The sequence below is a fragment of the Ctenopharyngodon idella genome, chromosome 2 (genome assembly GCF_019924925.1).
Source record: "Ctenopharyngodon idella isolate HZGC_01 chromosome 2, HZGC01, whole genome shotgun sequence".
In the NCBI taxonomy this organism is placed as follows: domain Eukaryota; kingdom Metazoa; phylum Chordata; class Actinopteri; order Cypriniformes; family Xenocyprididae; genus Ctenopharyngodon; species Ctenopharyngodon idella.
In genome coordinates this window covers 42108835-42133819 of record NC_067221.1, presented here as the reverse complement: position 1 = coordinate 42133819, position 24985 = coordinate 42108835, and the positions used below count along the sequence as shown (strand labels likewise).

The following is a 24985-nucleotide window of genomic DNA, read 5'->3' as shown; positions in this document are numbered from 1 at the left end:
GTTTATCTGTTAAAGAGGAGACATGAATAATTTGATTAGCTTATCACTGCGTGTGTGTGTGTGTGTTTGTGTGTGTGTATGTGTCGGGCCTGTATAAGGTGTTTCTCACACTTCAGCAGGCGTTATTTGCATACATGAATAATGAATGCTGCAGCCATTAACACATCACTGGTCGTCTCTCACTGAGACACATATGCAGGTAAACCTTTTGTCTGAATGTCTGAAGGGGGAAGGAAATTTAGTAAGACTTTCTCACATGCAAAACATGCATTCAGCAGAAATCCATATGAAATGTTCAGCAATTGTCTTCATTATTCAGTCTTCTGAGACACAGGCCTCAGATAAAGTGCAGTCTTGCACTTATTGTTGTAATGCACATGGGAGACTGGGGCTAGTTGTCACATTATACCAATAGTAGTTTTATTTATTTGTAAAAGTATATTTCAGCAACACATGTTGACCTTCTGTGAACAGCGGGGCATGTTGTCACTGTTACATACAGTGAAACCAAAATTCAACAGCAAAAATGTAAGAAAGTATTTATTCCTGTGATCAAAGCTGAATTTTCAGCATCAGTCTTCAGTGTCACATGATCCTTCAGAAATCATTCTAATATGATGATTTGCTGCTCAAGAAACATTTATGATTATTATCAGTGTTAAAAACAATTTTATATTCTTGTGGAAACCGTCATACATTTTGTTTTTCAGGATTCTCTGATGAATAGAAAGTTCAAAAGAACAGCATTTATTTGAAACAATCTTTTGTAACATTATAAATGTCTTTACTGTCACTTTTGATTAATTTAAACAGCCTTGCTGAATAAAAGTATTATATTTTAAAAACTTTTTTATTTATAGCGTATCACAGTGACAGTAAAGACATCTATAATGTAAAAAAAAAAAGATTTCTATCTCAAATAAATGCTGTTCTTTGAAACTTTCGGTTCATTTCGGTTCATTCTGGTTTGAATATGTTAATGAGCGCGTGTTTAGGTCCCGCCCCTCGAGCGCAGTGCTTTATAAGAGCTGCGCGGTTGTTCTCTGCGTCTCTGGAGTGCTGATCGTGTGAGAGACGCATACACGGTATTTCATCTGCTACTACTACTGCGACATTACAGGTAACGTTACCTACATTTCACTGGCACTCGTTTGTTTTATACGATGTACGCTTCACTATGTTTACATATCGCGTATTTAAAAGCTTAGCTTATTGATTAGATTGGCGCGTGTTTGGCCTTCACGACTCGCGCGCTGCTTAAAATGGCGGCGACTGATGGAGATCTTCATCATCCTCATCTGAGATCAACCGTTTTTATCAAATTGTAATATCTTAATCGATACTTTTACAATATAGGGTCGAGTATTTTTGTAGTATAATGCACACATGATGGTCTCGGGTCTGCGCTCGTTATGTTTTATTCGATCATTCGTGTGTTTGTATGGGAGTCTATTGTTTGACCTAGTTTCGCGCGGTGTGCGCGCGGTGACCCAGATCTAGTGTTTTATTAAGTAAAACGCACAAGAAATATTGAAATAACCAATTCTAAGCGCACAACTAAACGCCTCATTTATTTATTTATTTTATTTATTTATTATTTCTATTTTTACCGCCAAGAGCCATATTTTTACATTTATATGAGCAGGTCTAAGCTGAGATTTAATGTGTTTTATTGATCCATTTGTGTTTGTAGTTCAGAATGTCTGACGAAGGGAAGCTGTTTATCGGCGGTTTGAGTTTCGATACCACCGAACAATCGCTAGAAGACGCCTTCTCCAAATATGGCGTCATCACCAACGGTAAGTCCCGCCCTCTAGCCAATCACAGTCCCTCTCTGCAGCTCGTGTGCGCTCTGTGATTTACATAAGCAGCTCATTATAATATGCATCTTTTCAGTTCATGTGGCCCGAAACAGAGAAACCAACAAATCCAGAGGATTCGGTTTTGTGACTTTTGAGAATCCAGACGATGCAAAGGACGCGCTGGAAGGAATGAATGGAAAGGTTAGTTACTGAAACGCTTTTAGTTTTGATTTACACCAGAGCACAACAGTTGGCTCTTGAAATAAAAACTTAAAGTTCTTAAAAAAAAAAAAAAAAAAAAGAGGAATTTTTTTTTTCCATATTTTAACAAACTTGAAACGTTTAAAGACCGACCTCCTGTGAGTTCTGAGGTTAATCAGTGGCTCAAAAAAATAAAAAAATAAATGTGTCATTGACCCACACATGGATCTTTAAAATAAGTTGAAGATGCAAAAAAATGATATGTGTGTATGTATTAATACATACATACACACACACACACACACACATCTATCATCTTTTTGCATCTTCAACTTATTTTAAAGAGCCATGTGTGGGTCAATGACACAACGGTCGTTTTTTTTTTTTTTTTTTTTTTTTTTTTTTTTGGATGAAAGGCCTTAATAAAAAAACAAAGATGTGACATCCAAAGTATGTAAGGTTGTACAGCTAGATCTTTTATTGAATCCAAAAGGTTTTAATTATATTTTGCTACATATAGAGGTATTTTAAAGATTTTGAAGTGTCAAAAGGTCATTCGTTTTAACTGTCCAAAGGCAAATACAGCCATTTCATTTGTGATTAAAATAATGTCATATATAAAAATGTGCCATAATAATAACAAAAATAAAAAATTATATATGAAAATAGTGCAAAATAGTATTAAAATTGTGTAGAAGTCATTGAATGACAATGAAATTCATTTTCCCAGACACTCTCATAAAGCAGAGTAACCAATATAAAGGAACCATTTTAGATCAAGTCATGCAGTTCTGTGACAGGATGTGACATCATTCAGACACCTGCAAAGGGACCACATGGTCAGGAAGCAAACTAACTCTTTTAACTATTTGAGAAATTCATGTTTTCTCTTGTTCATACGCATTTCCCGAAACATCAGGTCATTCGGTACAACCGCTATAAAACATGGAAAATGTTGTAATATTTTAACTTGTACTAAATATAAAATGTTTGTTCTTTTGTTAGCTAGCTAGATATCAGCCTGTTAGCATTGTTTGAAAATGTTGGCATTCAGTAAAACTGAAATTGATTTAAACTGGACTTTTTTTGGTGACAAATTTTGTCCATCTTGTGACGACAAGCAGTGTTAATTGACTAAAAACCACATTATCTCATTAACACTTAATAAAACTTAAATTTAATTGCCACCTTTTTTTTTTTTTTTTTTAACACTTTTAAAAACCTTGTCAATGACCCATTTAACAGTCAAAGTCATTGTGGAAAAACTACATTACCCATGATGCTGTACAGAAGATTCATGATGAGAAGTGAATATTTTACTTTAGGGAACAAAAAGTGGATGTTCACTAATGCACTCTTTTTCCTGCATAGTCTGTGGATGGCCGGACGATCCGTGTGGATGAGGCCGGGAAGGGCGGTGGCGGCGGTGGCCGTTCTGGTGGTGGATCCTACAGAGGTGGAGGAGGGGGAAGAGGAGGTGGGGGTTTCTTCAGAGGAGGCCGAGGAAGAGGAGGTTCGAGAGGTGCTGATCTCTCAAACTGTACAACTGTTGTGTCAGGTTCTCAAAGTCACAGTGCCTTAATGTCTTGATCTCTAAAGGCGGTGGCAGCTATGGAGGAGGAGACCGCGGTTACGGCAGCAGCGACCGTAGTTACGGAGGAGACCGGAGCTACAGCGGCGGATACAAAAGCGGAGGTGGAGGAGGCGGTTACTCCTCCGGAGGGGGCGGCGGTGGCGGCTACAACAGAGACAGGTGTGTTTAGTACAGGTCCTATGAAACATTTTTGTCATTCGACTGCAACTATAAGACTGTTTTGACAGTAGACCACCACTGAGGATTTTTTTGACATTAGACCGCATCTGTGAGACTTTTTGACATTAAGCCACAACTATCAAGCTTTTGACATTAGGCTGCAACTATGTAACCATAGAATGTGAATCAGTTGATCTGTGTTGCGTTAATCTGCCACAGAACAAAATTCATCAATTCAGGCTTTATTTTCAAGCCTTTATGGCCCAGTTTCACAGACAGGGCTTAGATTAAGCCAGGATTAGTTCAATTAGGGCATTTAAATAGCTTTTCTAAACGGGCCTTGAAAGAAAAAAAACATTGCCATTGTTTTGTCTCAAGACTCTCACCAGTAGTGACACATGACATTTTAAGATATGCTTTCAGTTAAAACATGCATTTTAGTCTGGGACTAGACTCAAGCTTTGCTTTGAGGATGTTTGAGTGTTCTCGCTGGACAGGAATAACCAGTTTAATAAGGTTGTTTTTTTTGTTGTGTTTTTCTCATATTGAACGTGTTTTTCTGTCTCTGTGTGCAGGAGTTCTAGTTATGGCGATCGAGGCGGCTCTTACAGAGATAGCTATGATAGCTATGGTACGTATTAGCTTCCTGGGCTCTACAATCCCCATACAAGCATGTCGGCTGTCCTTTTGCCGCCGTAGACTGGTAAAACAGGCTTTTCTTGAGTTTCTACAACTGGGGCGAATTAGTCGTCATTTTTTACAACTTTTTTTTTTTTTTTTTCTTTGTTTAAATGGGTTACTAAAACACATGCTTCAAAATGCTACAGTTTTTAATCTGGATCGAAAGCTTCAGGACCACCAATTTGATCTCAAAAAAAAAAAAAGAAAAAGAAAAAAATCATCCGATCATCTCCATTGGAGGAACGGTTGCTCTTTCTCTCTCATTCTCCAGATCGCTCGAAGCGACCCTGTTTTCATGTCTTTGGTTGGTTTAGTGGGTTGGTTAGCTAGAGGGATTTTTCTGTCTTAAACCTGTTGAGATTCTTCAGTGTCTTGATGTGTGATACTTCCTCCTCAGCTGTAACCGAGTAAAACCCAAGACCCGACACGACACTGGCCGAGCGTTTCTAAAGACTCATGGATCTATTCTTGGATTTGTTTTGTAGCTGTTCTCCCTGTTTCTGTTCTGTTCTTGTACTTTGAGAGAAAGGCCGTTTCTGAACGAATGTGTTCATGTTACACGAGAAGAGCGCCAACGACGGGCTCCTCTTCTGCCTCGTTTCACACCTTTAAACGTTGCATTTGTCCATGCTGACCAACCTTCACTGTCACTGTGTAGCCATGTGGGTCCCTGTGCTTCTATGGGGAGTATAGAGTGTGTTTTTGGTCCAAGAGCCTTCTCTGTTACTATACTATTACTGTTCCAGTTCAGCCGCTGTCATTTAAGAGAACGGCTCCTTTTGTTAGCTCTAAGGCAATGATTTGTCCATGTCCAGTATCCAAAAAGTGAATTCCTTTCAGACTGGTGACCGCTGCGCAGCTGGAGCGTCCGGTTCTCGAGGCTTGCGCTGCCTGAGGTCTCTGTCTCTGCTCTACGCCTGCTTTTTAATCATGGACTCTTGACCTAATATATAAATATATATCAAATATTTACTTGAAAAGAGAACCAGAAATTGTTAACAGTACACTCCAGAACTGGGAAAAAAATCCTTGTGCTCTTGTTTTCTTTGTATCAGAATTTGACTCACTATTTTGTTTTAATTCTTTTATTTTATTTTTTTTGCTCTTCAATTGTGGCTTCATGGAGCCTATTAAACGAAACAATTTGTTCAAACGCTTTGAATTCTGTTGTGCCTTTCAAAAAAAAAATATACAAGTCAAGATGGGAAAGAACATGACGATTATGTGCAGGTTCACCATAAAAAGAAATCAGCTTTTATCTCGAACAATCGGGGCATTAAACTGAATCTTATCATGGTGATTTAGCTCATTCTAATTAATATATTAATGTTTTTGAATTCAAATCATTTATACAGCATTAAAAATAATGGTAACCCTTTAATATAAGGAACACACATTCACTATTAACTATGACTAAACTCCTAATTTACTGCTTATTAATAGGTAGTTAAGTTTAGGTATTGTGTAGAATAAGGTCATGTGGAGTAGGGCATTAAATGTGCTTAAGTACTAATAAACAGACAATATTCTAGTAATATGCATGCTAATAACTGGCTAATAAGCGGCTAAAACCCTAAAATAGTGTTACCAAAATAACTTGCATTGTAGCTGATTTAACCCCTTAACTGTCACTGTCCACTATAGGTTTTTACTAAAGATACTGTTTTAAAAAAAAAAGTAATATTGACAAACTATGTATCGTTTGCAAACTTACAATGTCTAGTTTTCATATTTGGTGACTGATTTTCAATGTAAATTAGAGGAACAGTAACTTAACAATTTGCAACAAGAATATTTCCATATTCATAAGGCATGTTCAGACCTTTATTTTGATATAATGATGAACATGAAAGATTGGTAGAAACCTCAGTGATTTGTCGCAAGAGTTCACAAGATAATATCCATTTGTTTTTTTTTGAGAAAAGGTCTGAAAATGTTTTAAATATAAAGAGGAAAAAAAATGGGTTCGCCATTTATGGTGTGGTGGTGAGCTTTACTGCACGTTCTTTTTGTTTATTAGAGGTTGAATTCAAATCAAATTCTGCCAAACTGATCATGCTACCTCTGAATAGGATGTCTACTTCATAAAATGTGAAAGTTATGGAAAAATAGGGTTCCGATCACTCAAATCATGTATATGATCAATAATGGAGCTTGGATGTCCTCTAGTGAAAGAGTTTGGTACTGCACCCAAACAATCTTACTGAAAGCTCATTTTTTCAGATATCAACCTATAATTTGGAACACAACTTGTTTACATTTTTGGCTTTGATTTTCTTGCAGTTTTAGAGTAAAACATGTTTTGTAAAATATATATTTTATATAAAATATAAAAATACATATTTTTACATTAACTTTTTCATAACTTATTTCTATAATTTGCCAAATGTTGTCTTTAAAACATATTTCAAAACATTCTTGAACTAGAACCATTTAAGTTTGGATAGTGCTTTTTCATGTTTATGCGGGGGGGGGAAAAAGGATGACACTTAAGGGGTTAAATGCAGAGAATTTCATAATTTAGCACACCTACTCGTTCTAATTACTGTATCTGTTTTTGCATTATAGTTGTGCATTAAAACATTAAGTTGTAGCTGACTTAAATGCAGAGAATTAGATTTAATTGTATAATTTAGTACATGCACTCATTCTTGAATTTTGTTTTTGTATGAAGTATTGTAGCCGATTTTAAATGCAAAGAATTTTAAATCGTTACTGTATTTGTTTTTGGATTATCATGCTTTTAAAAATACTTTAAATTGTAGCTGAATGAACAACTATAATGCAAAAACAAAAGTTACAGTAATTAAAATGAGTGGATGTGCAAGATTTTTCTTTTTGGTGCGGGTTGTTGATTGTCTTTAGTGTCACACATTAAACATCTCAAATTTAAGCTTCATTTTCTAGTTGATTTAAGTGTGACTTTAAGACTTTAACTAGTTAATCATTAGGAAGCACATGATGTCTTTAGAGGGTGGAGATTTTGATTAAACCGAAATGACTGATGCATTTCAAAGAGTTTTTGATGTCACATTACCTGCATATTTATAACTAAAACCATGTTGAGGTAGTTTAAGTAAGCACATATCAACTCAAACTCCAACAGGATCCCAAGAGTTTGTGTTTGGCTTTCAAGACTAGTTGAGTTTAGATGATCATTTATTAAAGGTTTACTCCCTGCAGTTTGCATCAAACTAAATTAAACTCAAAGTTTTCCAGGTGTGTCAGAATCTCAATTTAGACCCTAAGTTTAATGATTAATGGACCTGCTAGTTTGTCCAGAAGTGTAAGTTCTTAAGTGTGTTTCACCCAATGCTTCGTTGAATCCAAGCGCTCCGCTTCTGTAAAGAGTGGAGTGAGTTTCCTCAAACCTGGATCATGAAGCGTTGCACCTACCGAAGCGAATCCTGAAAGCTCTGGCTGCTCTGTCTCTCTCTGGGCTAGTTCATGTACGGAGATACAATAGCCCTGTGTCCGTGAGGTAACCTTCCTTTGCTCTCATCTTTAACTGAGTTTTATTTGTTGCTCTCAGAGACACTAGGATGCCTTCACAGGCGCAGATGTTAAATGTGGTTTCAGTTGCGTCTGCATGGTGTCGTATAGCTCTGTGCCGCTTCCCTGAAGTCTTGCACCTCCAGCTGAAGGGACGACAGATGCTGAGAATTAGATTCACTCATTTCTCCCCATGCATTGTCAACCATTCTAGAAAATCCTTCAAAGTTTAGGCTATCTGCTCGGCGTTTCATCAGTTCAATTTGTGAAATGTTAAATTAGCTCTGAGTTTTAGTATTGTTTTTGAGACTAGTTCTGTGCTAATATGCGAGTCCTGACTTTGAGTGGTTAATTTTCTTCCTTTGGTTTTATTCAGGTTAATTTCTGATCAGAAACCGTCTCTTGTTTGAAGAAGGTCGAAGCTGTTGAACGATGTTTTTTACCCTGAAAGTAAAGGGTGAGGTTGGTATTACGGTTTCCATTGATTCAACATCTACTGATCTTGTTACTGATTTAATGTGGAGATGTTACAATAGTGCCTGATCTGATTTTCCTCTTGTTTCAGGTGCAGATGATGGACTGAAGATGATATGATGGAGGCTCATGGGTAGATCTTAAGCGTACTTAAATGTGCACTTATATTTAATGACAACGTCTAAGGAGCATTATTTTTTTTATTCATGTTAAGGTCATTTCATTAAAATAAATATGAATGTTAAAGGTGCAGAGTTTACACTGAATCAGAAAACACTCCTGAAAGAGTAAACGTTTAAATGTCATGTTGTCAGAAATCTTGCTGTTTTGAGAAGCAACATTTTAGTTTAGACAAAAAAAACTTTCAGTAAATGTAACACTGGAAGAACATTGGCCGAACATTTATATTTTAATAAAACCAAACATTCACATCACTCTTGTTGAGTTGTTTGTGGCACTGACGCTGATGAACGTGATCACAGCTCCACGACACAATCTGTTCCAGAGAACTTGGGCAAGTTCAGCTCGTACTTCTTCTGAATGTCGTAGGGCAGAAAGCGTCCGGCCAGGAAGTGAGATCCAGGGAAGCTCAGGGCACATCTTTTGGGAGTCATCAAGGAAACCAGAACCGCAGGACTGATTCCCTCCAAACTGGATTCGTCGGCGTCCCAGCCTGCGGTTACACACAATACAAGTGCTTAGAAGAAAAGTGGTTCTATATGGAACCTTCGTGTTCTTGATTCAATCATAAAGAACCCTTTATGCCAAAAAGGTTCTATATAGAACTCGTGTTCTTGGGCCTCATTTATAAAATGTTCTGTAGAAACCATCCTTCACCATCCTGAAAATAGAAAAAGAAGATGACCCAACGTAGAGCCCTGTGGTACACCTTTCTTAAATAAAAAGGTTCTCTATAAGGAGAAATGTCTTAAACATGAAAGTATTATGCAATAATTTAAGTTTTTTTTTTCACAATTTTCAACCAATAAAGTGTTTATGAGCTGTTTAATTCAGAAAACGTTATTAAAATTAAACTTCTTTTTTAAATGCATTAAAAAAACTAAATGCATAAAATGAATGATGGGACGGTTCTATATATGGAGCGGCTGACAGAACCCTTCTTTAAGCTTCAATACAGAACCCTTTCTTTTAAGAGAACAGGCTCTTATTGTGGGGAACGGGTTTTCTTGGTCTTTGCAGATGAAAGTTGATTGTTCTCAACCTGACGCTCATGCGAACGGGAGAAATCATGAAGGTCAATGTGGCTTCTGTAGGCGTAGAACATGAAAAACAGTTTGTAAATGAAATGCTTCAGTACCTGACGGGATGTCCAGGCTGGCGATGGGGACTTTGAGTCCTCGTAGAGTTTGCAGGATGCCAGTCAACGGCTCGTCGATGGCCTTCAGTTCGGTTTCTGGACCCAGAACCGCGTCCACAACCACGTTATATGCGTCATTGAGTAGCTGCACCTTCAAGAAGAAAACCAGCAAAAGGTGTTTTAGACTATTCTTGATTATCAGTGCAACTAAAAAGAGTGTAACTTCACCTGACTTTATTTGTTCAAAAGATGCCCGTTAATGAACTCTGAACTAACACGAACAATTGTATTTTAATTAAATAACATTAACAAAGTTTAATAAATGTTGTGCTCATTGCTAATACAATGCATTAATTAAAGTTAACAAACGAATGTTACTGAGAGTTATATTAAAAATAGAAAAGGCTTTTCAAACGCTGAACATTACAACAAACTACTAAATATGATTTTTACTCAGATAACATTAAGAACTGAAGTTTGTTCTCAAATATTCTCAGTTTGGACTGAAGCTCATTTCTTTTTCCTAAACTGGTTTAGTCTGACCTCGGTGGGCAGGTAGGACAGGAACGGCAGGTCCATCCGCTCACACTGCACCGTCAGGTCCTGATGCAGGCTGTCCGGGGAGCGTTTGGGACTGAACACTGTGGGAATGTATTCCTGTCAAACACACACAGAAATCCGTCAGTCACCAGGAATCAGGTTTGGGAATGGAGCAGCTCTATCGGTCACTGCCGTGGGTCAGAATGATCACGGATAATAGCTCAAGCGTGTGGTGCGTTCACTCACAAACACATGGAGATGTCGGGCACACGACAGCCCCACGCAGCCGTTCTGATCCGGTCCACAGATCACCAGCACCGTGGGCTGCCGCTTCTCCAGAGACGACAGTGGGAAGGCCTGCGAGAGATCGCATCACATCAAGCACAAACTGATAGTCAACTGTCACTAATAATAATTACAAAGGAACAGCAAGTGACGCATTGAATCAAACGAGACATTGAGGTATAAAGACAGCGGAGTCTGTGCTCTTACAGCTAAAGGTTCTTTATTGGCATCTATGCAAAATGTTTTACAAGAAAATACTATTTCAGTCTTTCTACTTTCTTACTTGCCAATTCTTTACAATTATTTGTGAAATTTACTAGAAATTTCTGAGTGAAAATTGACAAAAAGTTGGTGCAGGATTTACTTTCACTCAAAAATTGTCACAAATAATTACAAAGAATCGGCAAGTGATACGTGTGAAATTTTGAAGTAGAAAGACTGAAATAGTCTTTTCTTGTATTACAATGAAGGGAGTTTGTGCCGATGGAGTCAGAAAAATAAACTTCATTCAAAGAGAAAACAAGATTATTTTTCTGACTCCAAATTTTTTCATTGAACAAGACTTAATATCTTCAGTCATTTAGCTTCTTCAGTAAATTTATCTTGATTAGGAGTCATTAAAGTCTCGTCCCTGCAGACCTTTGCGATGGCGGTCGCACACGCGTGTCCCAGTATCTCTGTCAGCTGTTGCCGTCCGAAACGATAATCCCTTAGCAACTCCGTCTCCATGGCAACTGCCTCCTCTTTACTGCAAAACATGATAAATAAACGGCTTGAGATGAACTCTAAAAATATACTAGTTTATACATGACTGATGGAAGTTGAACCTGCAAGAGATATTCAAGAGATTCAGCAGATTGATATGAATGTATAACATCTGAAAACACTAAATGTGGCTTGTGACGATCATCGTCATTCAGATGTCTTTGCTTCAGGACGCCCGTGGGAAGGCTGATCCGCTGCCCTTCTGTGGTCGGGGTCGATAGGGAATGCCTGGGACGTTCGGCTCCACAGTTCCTGAACTCATGCAGGGAATTGTTCCGACAACAGATCCTTCCACCCGGGAGCCAAAACATCAGATCATATCATCACATTCACTTCAGCGTCTTGAGATTCAGCCAAAGCTGGAACGTTTCCCTCGTCTGTCTACAGCCTTAAACATTTGTACCACTTTTGAAATCGTCACACCTGACAGAAAACACTAAAAACACTGAAAATACTGAAAAACTGAAACACAGAAAACACAGAAACACTGAAAGTACTGAAAAACTGAAACACCAAAAACACTGAAAACCCTGACAAATGAAAACACTAAAAAACTGAAAAATTTAAACGCTGAAAATACTGAAACACCAAAACACTGAAACACTGACAAATGAAAACACTGAAAAACTGAAACACAGAAAACACTGAAACACAGAAACACTGAAAATACTGAAAAACTGAAACACAGAAAACACTGAAACACAGAAACACTGAAAATACTGAAAAACTGAAACAATGAAAACACCAAAATACTGAAACACTAGTGGATTGAAACACAGACAAATGAAAACTCTGAAACGCTGAAAATACTGAAACACCAAAACACTGACAAATGAAAACACTGAAACGCTGAAAAACTGAAACAATGAAAACACTAAAAATACTGAAACACAGAAAACATCGAAACACCAAAACACTGAAACACTGACAAATGAAAACTCTGAAACAATGAAACACAGAAAACATTGAAACAAAGAAACACTGAAACACCAAAACACTGAAAATACTGAAACACTGAAAATACTGAAACATCAAAAACACTGAAAACCCAAAACACTGACAAATGAAAACACAGAAACGCTGAAAATACTGAAACACTAGTGAATTGAAACACCGACAAATGAAAACACTGAAAAACTGAAACACAGAAAACACTGAAACAGAAACACTGAAAACACTGAAAATACTGAAAACCCGAAACACTGACAAATGAAAACACTGAAACGCTGAAAAACCGAAACACAGAAACACGGAAACACTGAAAACACCGAAAATACTGAAAAACAGAAAACATTGAAACACAGAAACACATAAACAATGAAAACACTGAAAATATTGGTGTAGAAACTATTTTCACTCAGAAATGTATGGAAGCTTTTTTTCTGCCATGAAATAAAATATAAAAAAGTTAACTGCAACTTTATATCTTGCAATTCTGACTTTTTCAGCTCAGAATTGTGAGATAAAAAGTCACAGTTATCTTTTTATTTTTTTTATTCTGTGGCAGAAAAGCATAGAAATTGCTAGTAAATTTTACAATTAATTATGAAGAAGCGGCAAGTAGAGCATTAAACTAAACATGAAATTTTGAAGTTGAAAAACTGAAATAGTATTTTCTTGTAAAACTTACAATGGCTGTTAAAAGTTTGGAATATTTAAGATGTTTTAATGTTTCAAAAATAAGCCTCTTCTGCTCAGCAAGGCTGCATTTATTTGATCAAAAATACAGTAAAAATTGTAAAATACAATTACAGTTTAAATAGTGATGTACTATATGTGAATACATAGTAAAGTGTAGTTTATTCCTGTGATCAAAGCTGAATTTTCAGCATCATTACTCCAGTCTTCAGTGTCACATGATCCTTCAGAAATCATTCTAATATGATGATTTGATGCTCAAGAAATATTTATGATTATTATCAGTGTTGAAAACAGCTTCATATTTTTGTGGAAACCGTGATACATTTTATTTTTCAGGATTCTTTGATGAATAGAAAGAAAAAAAGAACAGCATTTATTTGAAATAGAATCTTCTGTAACATTATAAATGTCTTTACTGTCACTTTTGATCAATTTAATGTGTCCTTGATGAATAAAAGTATTAATTTCTTTTTTAAATCTTACCCCAAACTGTTTTCAACATTGATAATAATCATAAATGTTTCTTGAGCATCAAATCATCATATTAGAATGATTTCTGAAGGATCATGTGACACTGAAGACTGGAGTAATGATGCTGAAAATTCAGCTTTGATCACAGGAATAAATTACACTTTATATTCACATAGAAAACAGCTGATTTACACTGTAATAATATTTGTATTTTTGATCAAATAAATGCAGCCTTGGTGAGCAGAAGAGACTCTTTTAGAAAAATTAAAACATCTTAAATATTCCAAACTTTTGACTGCCAGTGTTCTCCAATAATAGAATTTTTCCCGTTATACATACAGGATTTTATTAATGTTTAGTTCTCAATCTGTCAGAATCAGTCTGAATGTGAATGTCTCAGTCTGTGCAGAAGGAAGTAAAGGATCAGCAGGATAAGAAGCGGATTAAAGCTTCGGTCTCCCGCTCGGATCTTGAGCATCTGGAGCTGCAGGAGACACAGCAGATCCATCATGGACATATGTCTGATTCAACACCAAACAGAAGTGCCCTGACTTCATATACAGAAGCACATTACAGCTCTGTTACCGTCACAAAATCCCAGATTAATAACCTCACACCGACAGTAAACAGAGAGTCGGGAAAGTTCATTTAATCTTCAGTTCCCTCAGAAAACATCAGATACTTCACAACAGGCTGGGAATGTGCAAACATCTTTCATGAGTTCCTGGAGAATATTAACTCTTGTAAAAAGACTTTGGCAGTAATAAACACAAGACAAACTGCTTTAATTAGCTGTTAAACAACCACAGGACTCATTTTCTGTGTGCTGTTGAGCCGTAAACCAGCTTATAGTTCAAGAAAATACACAGTTCTTATAGTCAAAATAGCTGAAGAGAGACGAATATACTGCAATAAACTCTGTTCTTCCTCAGTGTTTCTGTCTTGTTTTCCAGCACAAATATCTAAACATTCTTAAATCAAGATGCATTTACTGGAGAAGAGAAATGACTGAAGACATTAAGTCTTGTTCTGCCAATTTTGGCCGATACCGATAACCGATAATTCTTTATATTTGAAAGCCGATAACCGATATTATTAACCGATATTATTATTGGCCGATAAGAGCCTGATTACAAAAACAAAAGTTTCACTATTAAATCCATGTCCCAAGCACACAATTATAGTGTTCTCATTATAATTTTATGTAGCTTATTATGTAGCCGATAACGATAACATTAAAAATGAACATGTATCGGCCGATACCGATATGGTGGCCGATATATCGTGCATCCCTAGTCTTGTTTTCTGAAAAAATGTAACAAGTTTGTGCTTAAAACAAGAACAAATATCTGACAATGGAGTCAAATAATCGTGTTTTCCCTTTGAATTAAGTTTATTTTATAACCAAAACCATAAAAAACATTTTTGTTACTTGAAATAAAATAAACATTACTTGAAATTAAATAAAGTATAGAACAATTTAAGCTTATTTTAATGCCAAGGCAAGATTTCTTTTTACTTGATGTACTAAAATTGCAAAACTAGAACTGAAATAAAATTAATAAAAAAAAAACTATATAGACATTTAAAAAAAAACAACTAATAAATAAAATCAATAAAACTTCAAGTAAAATTAAAATAACATCTGAAAATTTAAACTAAAATATAAAAAAACTAATATAAAATATAACAAAGATATAAACTAATTCAAATTATTAATAAAAACTAAAACAGTATCTCAATGATAATAAAACAACACTGGCTTTAAGCACAAACTCACTTCATTTTAATACAGTTATTCAGAAAACAAAACTCCAGTAAATGTATCTTGATTTAAGAATGTTTAGATATTTGTGCTGGAAAACAAGACAGAAATACTGAGGAAGAACAGAGTTTTTTTGCAGTGTGTGTGTGTGTGTGTGTGTGTTACCTGAGATATCTGGGCGCTTCCACACACTCCTGATTCCTGCTGTTCATCTTCACTGAACTAAAAACAAGGTCTGAAAGAGTTTCAGTGCTTCAGTTCCTTCGTGTCTCACTTTCTGCTCAAGATATGAGAAGATGAAGCTCGTAATGTGAGAGTCTGTCGCGCTGAGAACCAATCAGAGAGCCGGAGGAGCAGGAGGAGGCTGTTGATTAGCTGATCGGATTCTTCACGCTGAACTGAGAGAATCGCACATCTTCATCACATACTGAAGCGGCGGTGTGTGTTTACATTATAATATCTCTGTGAATGCTGTTAATACACTGTGTGTGCACTGACGGAGCCTTCATGCAAATATGGGACATTTACAAGTATTATTATTAAAGATGAAAAGAGGAATAGTTCCTCATCCTGTGGAAATGCAAATCCTGAACAATGTTGTTGTTGTTGTGAAGCAGAAGAACGAAACAGACTCCAGATCTGTGTTTGTCTGTTCAGCTCTCAATTGTACTAGTATTTCTGTCTTGTTTTCCAGCACAAATATCTAAACATTCTTAAATCAAGATACATTTACTGGAGAAGAGAAATGACTGAAGATATTAACAAATGTTTAATGAAAAACAAGAACAAATATCTGCCAATGGAGTCAGAAAAATAAACTTCATTCAAAGGGAATTAAATTTTCATTTAAAAAGAGAGGTAATTTTGCTTCTCCAGTAAATGTATCTTGATTTAAGAATGTTTAGATATTTGTGCTGGAAAACAAGACAGAAACACTGAGGAAGAACAGAGTTTTTTTTTTGTTTTTTGCAGTCTATCGGTTCATTCACACTTATAAATGTCTGAATATGATTCAAAACATCAAAGCGAGAGTCATTTACTGTAAAGAATCATCTGACAGACAGAAGTTTGTTCTGCTAAACCAGTGGATGTAGTGTTGAACATGAAGACGGTCAGTTTGTGTTTGTTAGTGGATGATAGTTAATGTGAACTTGACTTCATACATCCACTAAAACACACCGAGACTTGAAACATGAAGTGACTGAAGTGATCAAACTCAATTCAGCAGTGATACTCACGTCTCCTGGCTGGTTTCGTCCTGCAGATCATGTGATTTGAGCCCATCACTTCTGTTAACGGACTGAAGGCTTTTATATTGATTCATAAACATTCATCAGTGTTAACTGTGAATCGAGTTATTTCATATGATGATGATGAAAAATGCACATACTCTTTTTAAATTTTATATGAAATATATATTTTCCAAAATATGTTTTAGATTAGAACTGTGAGGAAATCTAAACAAGTTGTGCTCCAAACTTGAGGTTGCTATCCCAAAAAAATGAGCTTTCAGTAAGATTTAGTTTGGGCGCAGTACCAAACGCTTCCACTAGATGAGATTCGTTTCCCATTTATTTCCAATGCACTCAATGACTGCGAACAGTACAAGTGTGACTTTTTTTCAGCACCATTTAACCTTTTCAAAGCTTGTCCATGATGTTTTGTGATCGTATAGCAAATTCGGATAAAGTAAAAAATTCTAAAAATACAAAACGTAATTTTTAGGTAAAAAATGACCAAAGCGAATTTTAGAGAGGGTTAGTGGACTTCAACTAACATGAAAAACAATGAAAGGTTTAACTATGGGATCGTTTACACAACACCGTTTTCAACTAAAAGCGGAAAACTATTTATGCGTTTTGGCTGTTCATTTACACGACCTGAAGACACAAACTTTTGAAAACGGTTTTAAAGTCCAAGTTTTTGAAAACGATAACATTATCATCTCTGTGTAAACTACAAAAATTTAAGTTTGTGAAAACAGTGACGTCATGCGCCTGTGTATTACATGTTCAGTCTATAGGCACGTAGCGTTTCTTTACATCGCCATCTACTGGTCTGACAGCAGAATACAGTGTTTTAGTCATTTTCGCGGATCCGTGTGGATTGATTTGACAACGCTGTTGTCTGTACGCAAAAGATGCAAAGGAAAAACTTTTATGTTTTTAGTACATCGTTGTCATGTAAACGTATCCTAACGTTAACGAAGATGAATAAATATTGTAATAAATGTAATGCTCATTAGCTCATGTATTAACTAGTGTTAACTAATGGGACCTTATTATAAAGCGTTACCGAATAAATGCAACGCAGTAAATGACGAGGGAAGACACAAGAGCATTTGAGAGGAAAGTAAAGATATTTAATATGGAAACATTTACAATGTGAACAGAGAAACACACACACGTCTCCGGGCAACAGCGCAGAACGGGATGCTGGGATAGCTGCCGTCTACACGTACCACTGGAAGCCAAACTTCTTCTGGAGCATCTCCTCACGGGGTCGAAGGTTAAAAAGCTCCTCTGTGACCGGAGGAACCCAGCGGTCTGTGTGGAACGCCTTCTCACCGACCTGAGTCATCAGAAGACATCAATGCATTAAAGACCAGAAACTCTTTCCTGTGAATGATGCTTAAACCTCCACAAACTCAATGATTATTATAGCAGTTCATGCATCATGTGATCATGTTCATCATCTGAACACAGAAACCCAATAAAACGTGTGTCAGAACCTTCCAGCCGGGAACGTCCTTCATGATCACAGCTTCCTCCTCCAAGTTCTCACGAAGCATTCGTAACGTCCTGGAGGAGAAACAAACACAAAGCTCAACATTAATCAGGCCAAAACAGCTTTAACAACATCAGACACAGTCGAAATGAGCATGAGTGTTTCTGAACACGCCCCCTGTCTGTCATTGGTCAGTCTGTCAGTCCCGCCCCCAAACTCACATGAATGGTCGAGGCAGAAGGTGACAAAGTAAACATGCTAATTCATGCTAGCAACATGTTAAAACTTAGTAACATGCTAATTCATGCTAACAATGTGCTAAAAGTTACATACTAATTCATGTTAGCAATGTGTTTAAATGTACTAGCAACATGCTAAATCATGTTAGAAATGTGTCAAAACTCACTAGCAACATGCTAATTAATGTTAACAATGTGATAAAACTTACTAACATGCTAATTCATGCTAACAATATATTAAAACATGTTAACAGCATGCTAATTCATGTTAGTAATGTGATAAAACTTTCTTACAACATGTTAATTCATGCTAACAGGTGCTAAAACATTAGAAACATGTTAAATCATGCTAGCAATGTGTTAAAACTTACTAACAACATGCTAACAACATACTAAAACTCACTAACATGTTAATTCATGTTATCAATAAATGAAAACATGCTAACAGCATGCTAATTCACGCTAACAATGTGCTAAAACTTACTATCAACATGTTAATGCTAGCAACATGTTAGAACTTACTAACAACCTGCTAAATCATGCTAGCAATGTGTTAAAACTTACTAGCAACATGTTAATTCATGCTAGTAATGTGCTAAAACTTACTAGCAACATGCTAAATCATGTTAGAAATGTTAAAAATTACTAGCAAAATGCTAATTCATGCTAACACCATGTTAATTCATGACAACAATGTGCTAAAACTTACTAGCAACATGCTAATTCACGATCGCAATGTGGTAAAACTTCCTAACAAGCTAAATAATGCTAGCAATATGTTAAAACATGTTAAATCATGAGAGCAATGCACTAATTCATGCTAGAAACATGCCTGCAATCATGTTAACAATGTGTTAAAATATGCTAGCAACTTGCTAAAACATGTTAACAACATTTTATCAACATATTCGAGTAAAATCTTCAAACTTCAAGCTTTTCAAAGTTATTACAAACTTTCAGACAAGGCTATGTCAAGCCGACGTCAAAGTTTGTCATCAAATGGTGTTTAATCTGGCACACTTGGCTTTGCTGGAGTTGCTCATGTTTAGAAAGCATTATACTTTTGCTCAGAGTCACGAAAGGCTGTAAAGGAAAGGTTGTGCAGGAAGCCCTTATATGGAAATTGTGTGGGCGTGTTTTATGCAAATGACTAACCTTGAGCGTGCGAACACTCATTTAGAAGACTACAAAAACGCTTTGCTGTCATCAAGTCAATTAATTGCATAAAGAAAAAGTTATAAGGGTTTACATGTGTTATATAGCTTTTAGAAAATAATTTTCATTAATATTTTGAAATATGCAGCAGTTTAGAAAGCCAATGCAAGTTCTGTTTGAAATCTGAGGTGTTTGATTCTCACCGTCGGTCCTGTTCGGCCTGCAGCAGCGGCAGTAACGCGATCCGAGCCTCCAGCTCCTCGATCTGCAGACGTCTGTGACGGGAAGAAGAAGACAGTGAGTGTGACGGACTCGACTCACAGACGGCTGAAGAGCAGCGCGTCGAGCCTCACCTGCGCTCGCGGTTCCAGCGGAAAAGCCTCCAGTATCCAAACACCAGGATCCCGACGCCGATCCCAAACATACTGTAACCTGGGAACAACACACAGCTCTAAACGATTACACACACATTCACCATCAAATCACTGACTTACATTTGATGGGTTAACAGAGCTGCACGATTCACCGATCTCGATTCAAACACACATGTGATCTCATTCCTAACGGACAGCGGTTTGTCTGTCTATTTAAATCTTTGACAAGTCCGAACACAGCGACCATCAGATCTGCGTTCTGAGCCAGAGAGCCGTTGTCATGAATAGAAACAGTCTTTTCAACCACACAGTATCATTATTTCTGTTACACATTCAAATTAACACAAAAGTACTGGGATAAAAATTTATAGTTGGGATATAAACACTGATGTCTACTGGAGTGATCAAAATAGAGTAAATCACCTTTTGAAAGAAAATTCATGCTAGCAGTGTGTTAAAACTTACAAACAACATGCTAATTCATGTTAGCAATAAATTATAACATGCTAGCAGCATGCTAATTCATGTTAATAATGTGTTAAATCATGCTAACAACATGTTAACTTACATACAACATGCTAATTCATGTTAGCAATAAATTATAACATGTTAACAGCATGCTAATTCATGCTAATAATGTGTTAAATCATGCTAACAACATGTTAAAACTTACATACAACATGCTAATTCATGTTAGTAATGTGCTAAAACTTACTAGCAACGTTAATTCATGCTATCAATGTGTTAAAACGTATTCGCAACATTATTCATGTTAACGTGTTAACTTCCAAACAACATGCTAATTCATGTCAGCAATAAATTAAAACATGTTAGCAACATGTTAATTCATGTTAGTAAGGTGCTAAAACTTACCAGCAACAAGTTAAATCATGCTAACATGTTAACTTGCTCGCAACATGCTAATTCATGTTAGCAATAAATTAAAACATGCTAACAGCATGCTAATTCATGCTAGCAATGTGTTAAAACTTACTCGCAACATGCTAATTCATGTTAGCAATAAATTATAACATCTTAGTAGCATGCTAATTCATGCTAATAATGTGTTAAATCACGCTAACAACATGTTAAAACTTACATACAACATGCTAATTCATGTTAGTAATGTGCTAAAACTTACTAGCAACATTAATTCATGCTATCAATGTGTTAAAACTTACTCGCAACATTATTCATGTTAACGTGTTAACTTCCAAACAACATGCTAATTCATGTTAGCAATAAATTAAAACATGTTAGCAACATGTGAATTCATGTTAATAAGGTGCTAAAACTTACTAGCAACAAGTTAAATCATGCTAACATGTTAACTTGCTTGCAACATGCTAATTCATGTTAGCAATAAATTAAAACATGCTAACAGCATGCTAATTCATGCTAGTAATGTGTTAAAACTTATTCGCAACATGCTAACTCATGCTAGCAACATGTTAAAACTTACATGTTAATTCATGCCATCAATAAATTAAAACACGTTAACAGCATGCTAATTCATGCTAGTAATGTGTTAAAACTTACTAACATGCTAATTCATGCTAGCAATAAATAAAAACATGTTAACATGTTAATTCATGCTAGAAATGTGTTAAAACTTAATCGCAACATGCTAAAAGTAGCTTGATGTTTCAAACAAAGATTGTATCAATTACATCGTTACACCAGTAGGTGGCGACAAGTGACTGTTAAAAATGTATGTCAATGAATCATTCACTCAAGAGACTGATTCAAAACACTGATTCATCCAGTAATGAAACAAGTGAAGTATTTGAGTCATTGAATACATAAATACAATTTTTTTTATAATAATTCATTAAAATTAATTACACATTTTAATCAGAATGCAGCAATGAACATTTTGTCATAACCTCTAGTAAACTACATGTTATTTTGTGTAGTTGTGTGTTCATCAGAATCGTGATCTCTATTGTGATTCTCAGTTTCCCAGAATCGAATGTAGTGAATCAACAATCACACACAGCAGGAGTTTAAACTCACTAAAGCAACTACTCTAGACTTGTTTACATCGTATTCAATTCCAGGACTGTAAATCGTAAATCACAAGTTTAAAATGTTCCATTAAGGTCACATACAGGCTACAGTGATGATTATTAGAGCTCTACTTTAATGTAAATATGATTAAACATGATCATCAGTGAGTTTGAGCTGATCAATAACAGAACAGATGACGTTAATGAGGTCAAACTGACTCTTAAAACTAGATTAAACCCTTCAGATGATGTTTTATTGAGATTATTTAATGCAGAATCTCGCTCAGTGTGTTTGAGATTATGATGATGGACCCAGTTGAACTCTGTGTTTGTGTAATCATAGATACACATTCAAATTAACACAAAAGTACTGGGATAAAAATTTATAGTTGGGATATAAACACTGATGTCTACTGGAGTGATCAAAATAGAGTAAATCACCTTTTGAAAGAAAATTCATGCTAGCAGTGTGTTAAAACTTACAAACAACATGCTAATTCATGTTAGCAATAAATTATAACATGCTAACAGCATGCTAATTCATGTTAATAATGTGTTAAATCATGCTAACAACATGTTAACTTACATACAACATGCTAATTCATGTTAGCAATAAATTATAACATGTTAACAGCATGCTAATTCATGCTAATAATGTGTTAAATCATGCTAACAACATGTTAAAACTTACAACATGCTAATTCATGTTAGTAATGTGCTAAAACTTACTAGCAACGTTAATTCATGCTATCAATGTGTTAAAACTTATTCGCAACATTATTCATGTTAACGTGTTAACTTCCAAACAACATGCTAATTCATGTCAGCAATAAATTAAAACATGTTAGCAACATGTTAATTCATGTTAGTAAGGTGCTAAAACTTACCAGCAACAAGTTAAATCATGCTAACATGTTAACTTGCTCGCAACATGCTAATTCATGTTAGCAATAAATTAAAACATGCTAACAGCATGCTAATTCATGCTAGCAATGTGTTAAAACGTACTTACAACATGTTAATTCATGCTAGAAATGTGTTAAAACTTATTCGCAACATTATTCATGTTAACGTGTTAACTTCCAAACAACATGCTAATTCATGTTAGCAATAAATTAAAACATGTTAGCAACATGTTAATTCATGTTAGTAAGGTGCTAAAACTTACCAGCAACAAGTTAAATCATGCTAACATGTTAACTTGCTCGCAACATGCTAATTCATGTTAGCAATAAATTAAAACATGCTAACAGCATGCTAATTCATGCTAGCAATGTGTTAAAACTTACTCGCAACATGCTAATTCATGTTAGCAATAAATTATAACATCTTAGTAGCATGCTAATTCATGCTAATAATGTGTTAAATCATGCTAACAACATGTTAAAACTTACATACAACATGCTAATTCATGTTAGTAATGTGCTAAAACTTACTAGCAACATTAATTCATGCTATCAATGTGTTAAAACTTACTCGCAACATTATTCATGTTAACGTGTTAACTTCCAAACAACATGCTAATTCATGTTAGCAATAAATTAAAACATGTTAGCAACATGTTAATTCATGTTAATAAGGTGCTAAAACTTACTAGCAACAAGTTAAATCATGCTAACATGTTAACTTGCTCGCAACATGCTAATTCATGTTAGCAATAAATTAAAACATGTTAGCAACATGTTAATTCATGTTAATAAGGTGCTAAAACTTACTAGCAACAAGTTAAATCATGCTAACATGTTAACTTGCTTGCAACATGCTAATTCATGTTAACAATAAATTAAAACATGCTAACAGCATGCTAATTCATGCTAGTAATGTGTTAAAACTTATTCGCAACATGCTAACTCATGCTAGCAACATATTAAAACTTACATGTTAATTCATGCCATCAATAAATTAAAACACGTTAACAGCATGCTAATTCATGCTAGTAATGTGTTAAAACTTACTAACATGCTAATTCATGCTAGCAATAAATAAAAACATGTTAACATGTTAATTCATGCTTGAAATGTGTTAAAAACTTAATCGCAACATGCTAAAAGTAGCTTGATGTTTCAAACAAAGATTGTATCAGTTACATCGTAACACCAGTAGGTGGCGACAAGTGACTGTTAAAAATGTATGTCAATGAATCATTCACTCAAGAGACTGATTCAAAACACTGATTCATCCAGTAATGAAACAAGTGAAGTATTTGAGTCATTGAATACATAAATACAATTTTTTTTATAATAATTCATTAAAATTAATTACACATTTTAATCAGAATGCAGCAATGAACATTTTGTCATAACCTCTAGTAAACTACATGTTATTTTGTGTAGTTGTGTGTTCATCAGAATCGTGATCTCTATTGTGATTCTCAGTTTCCCAGAATCGAATGTAGTGAATCAACAATCACATACAGCAGGAGTTTAAACTCACTAAAGCAACTACTCTAGACTTGTTTACATCGTATTCAATTCCAGGACTGTAAATCGTAAATCACAAGTTTAAAATGTTCCATTAAGGTCACATACAGGCTACAGTGATGATTATTAGAGCTCTACTTTAATGTAAATATGATTAAACATGATCATCAGTGAGTTTGAGCTGATCAATAACAGAACAGATGACGTTAATGAGGTCAAACTGACTCTTAAAACTAGATTAAACCCTTCAGATGATGTTTTATTGAGATTATTTAATGCAGAATCTCGCTCAGTGTGTTTGAGATTATGATGATGGACCCAGTTGAACTCTGTGTTTGTGTAATGAATCCCACACTGATCATCGCCTTAAATCTCCTCACGGACGCACGTACCGGACAGTCCTCGTCGCGGCAGGTTTCTCCGGTAATCTACGGGACCGTATCCTCCGGGTGGAGGCATGTCCTGCTTCACCTTGGACGCCGCCATCGTTCCGTCCAGCGCCGCTCCGCTCCGATCGCGTCTTCTTCGGCTGCGGTGAGTGTGAACGAGCGCTGCTCTCTAGCGCCTCCTGCCCGCCACACACGCGCACTGCGGGACAAATGAAGGCCAGCGCCAGCCGCTGTGTGCTTATGAAGAACAGCATAATCAAATCATTTTACCGCGTTTAATGTCAATCTAATGTGTGTCCTGCTTTGCTGAAGAAGCCAACCTGGTTTTAAAGAGGTTTTGGACTAGTCATCCTCTAGTTTACACCCGCAAACCAATAAAAGTTGTTTATTTAGCAGGATTGAGTGTCTCATTGCTTTTATTAAAAACACTGTCCATAGCAGTATAATAACGGAATGTCTGTTTACACCAAGTACAAAGTAAGTG

General features: G+C 35.8%; 4 protein-coding genes across 15 annotated transcripts in view; 1 reads left to right on the top strand and 3 right to left on the bottom strand.

Moving 5' to 3' along the window:
• mau2 (MAU2 sister chromatid cohesion factor) overlaps positions 1–24985 on the bottom strand; it is a 266008-nt gene that overhangs the window by 194355 nt on the left and 46668 nt on the right. The gene's annotated exons all lie outside the window — the stretch shown is intronic.
• Positions 990–8837, top strand: cirbpa (cold inducible RNA binding protein a). Of its 6 annotated transcripts, XR_007925361.1 has the most exons (8): positions 990–1120; positions 1694–1799; positions 1897–2003; positions 3375–3525; positions 3603–3756; positions 4332–4387; positions 8306–8391; positions 8495–8837. XR_007925361.1 is itself a non-coding variant. In XM_051864468.1 (7 exons), exons 2-7 carry the CDS (start codon positions 1700–1702, stop codon positions 4846–4848), a joined length of 537 nt encoding a protein of 178 aa, XP_051720428.1. In that variant the 5' UTR covers positions 990–1120; positions 1694–1699; the 3' UTR covers positions 4849–5590. The 6 variants fall into 6 exon arrangements, 5 of the variants coding, with proteins under 5 accessions (XP_051720428.1, XP_051720419.1, XP_051720407.1 ...); XM_051864468.1 differs by lacking the exons at positions 8306–8391; positions 8495–8837 and adding an exon at positions 4835–5590 and having other exon boundaries at positions 3375–3480; XM_051864459.1 differs by lacking the exons at positions 8306–8391; positions 8495–8837 and adding an exon at positions 5278–5590 and having other exon boundaries at positions 3375–3516.
• On the bottom strand, positions 8586–15610 carry LOC127496718 (yjeF N-terminal domain-containing 3-like). The gene is made up of 6 exons (XM_051864433.1): positions 15354–15610; positions 11186–11294; positions 10508–10618; positions 10265–10378; positions 9722–9872; positions 8586–9076 (listed from the first exon to the last, which is right to left on the bottom strand). The coding sequence occupies exons 1-6, from the start codon at positions 15398–15400 to the stop codon at positions 8880–8882; spliced, it is 729 nt and encodes a 242-aa protein (XP_051720393.1). The 5' UTR covers positions 15401–15610; the 3' UTR covers positions 8586–8879.
• Positions 17529–24701, bottom strand: ndufa13 (NADH:ubiquinone oxidoreductase subunit A13). The gene is made up of 5 exons (XM_051864504.1): positions 24505–24701; positions 19663–19741; positions 19513–19584; positions 17920–17989; positions 17529–17759 (listed from the first exon to the last, which is right to left on the bottom strand). The coding sequence occupies exons 1-5, from the start codon at positions 24596–24598 to the stop codon at positions 17640–17642; spliced, it is 435 nt and encodes a 144-aa protein (XP_051720464.1). The 5' UTR covers positions 24599–24701; the 3' UTR covers positions 17529–17639.

Bases quoted from the DNA above. Each gene is read 5' to 3' on its own strand.
- cirbpa (XM_051864445.1), top strand. From the start codon at position 1,700: ATGTCTGACGAAGGGAAGCTGTTTATCGGCGGTTTGAGTTTCGATACC. The intron at 3,526-3,602 runs GTGCTGATCTCT...TGATCTCTAAAG, and splicing joins AGGAAGAGGAGGTTCGAGAG to GCGGTGGCAGCTATGGAGGA. The intron at 3,757-4,331 runs GTGTGTTTAGTA...CTCTGTGTGCAG, and splicing joins GGCGGCTACAACAGAGACAG to GAGTTCTAGTTATGGCGATC.
- ndufa13 (XM_051864504.1), bottom strand. From the start codon at position 24,598: ATGGCGGCGTCCAAGGTGAAGCAGGACATGCCTCCACCCGGAGGATAC. The intron at 19,742-24,504 runs GTACGTGCGTCC...TGTTGTTCCCAG, and splicing joins GCCGCGACGAGGACTGTCCG to GTTACAGTATGTTTGGGATC. The intron at 19,585-19,662 runs GTGAGGCTCGAC...TTCCCGTCACAG, and splicing joins CGCTGGAACCGCGAGCGCAG to ACGTCTGCAGATCGAGGAGC.
- LOC127496718 (XM_051864433.1), bottom strand. From the start codon at position 15,400: ATGAACAGCAGGAATCAGGAGTGTGTGGAAGCGCCCAGATATCTCAG. The intron at 10,619-11,185 runs GTCTGCAGGGAC...GATCTCTCGCAG, and splicing joins GTGCGACCGCCATCGCAAAG to GCCTTCCCACTGTCGTCTCT. The intron at 9,077-9,721 runs GTACTGAAGCAT...GTGTAACCGCAG, and splicing joins CAGCCTGGACATCCCGTCAG to GCTGGGACGCCGACGAATCC.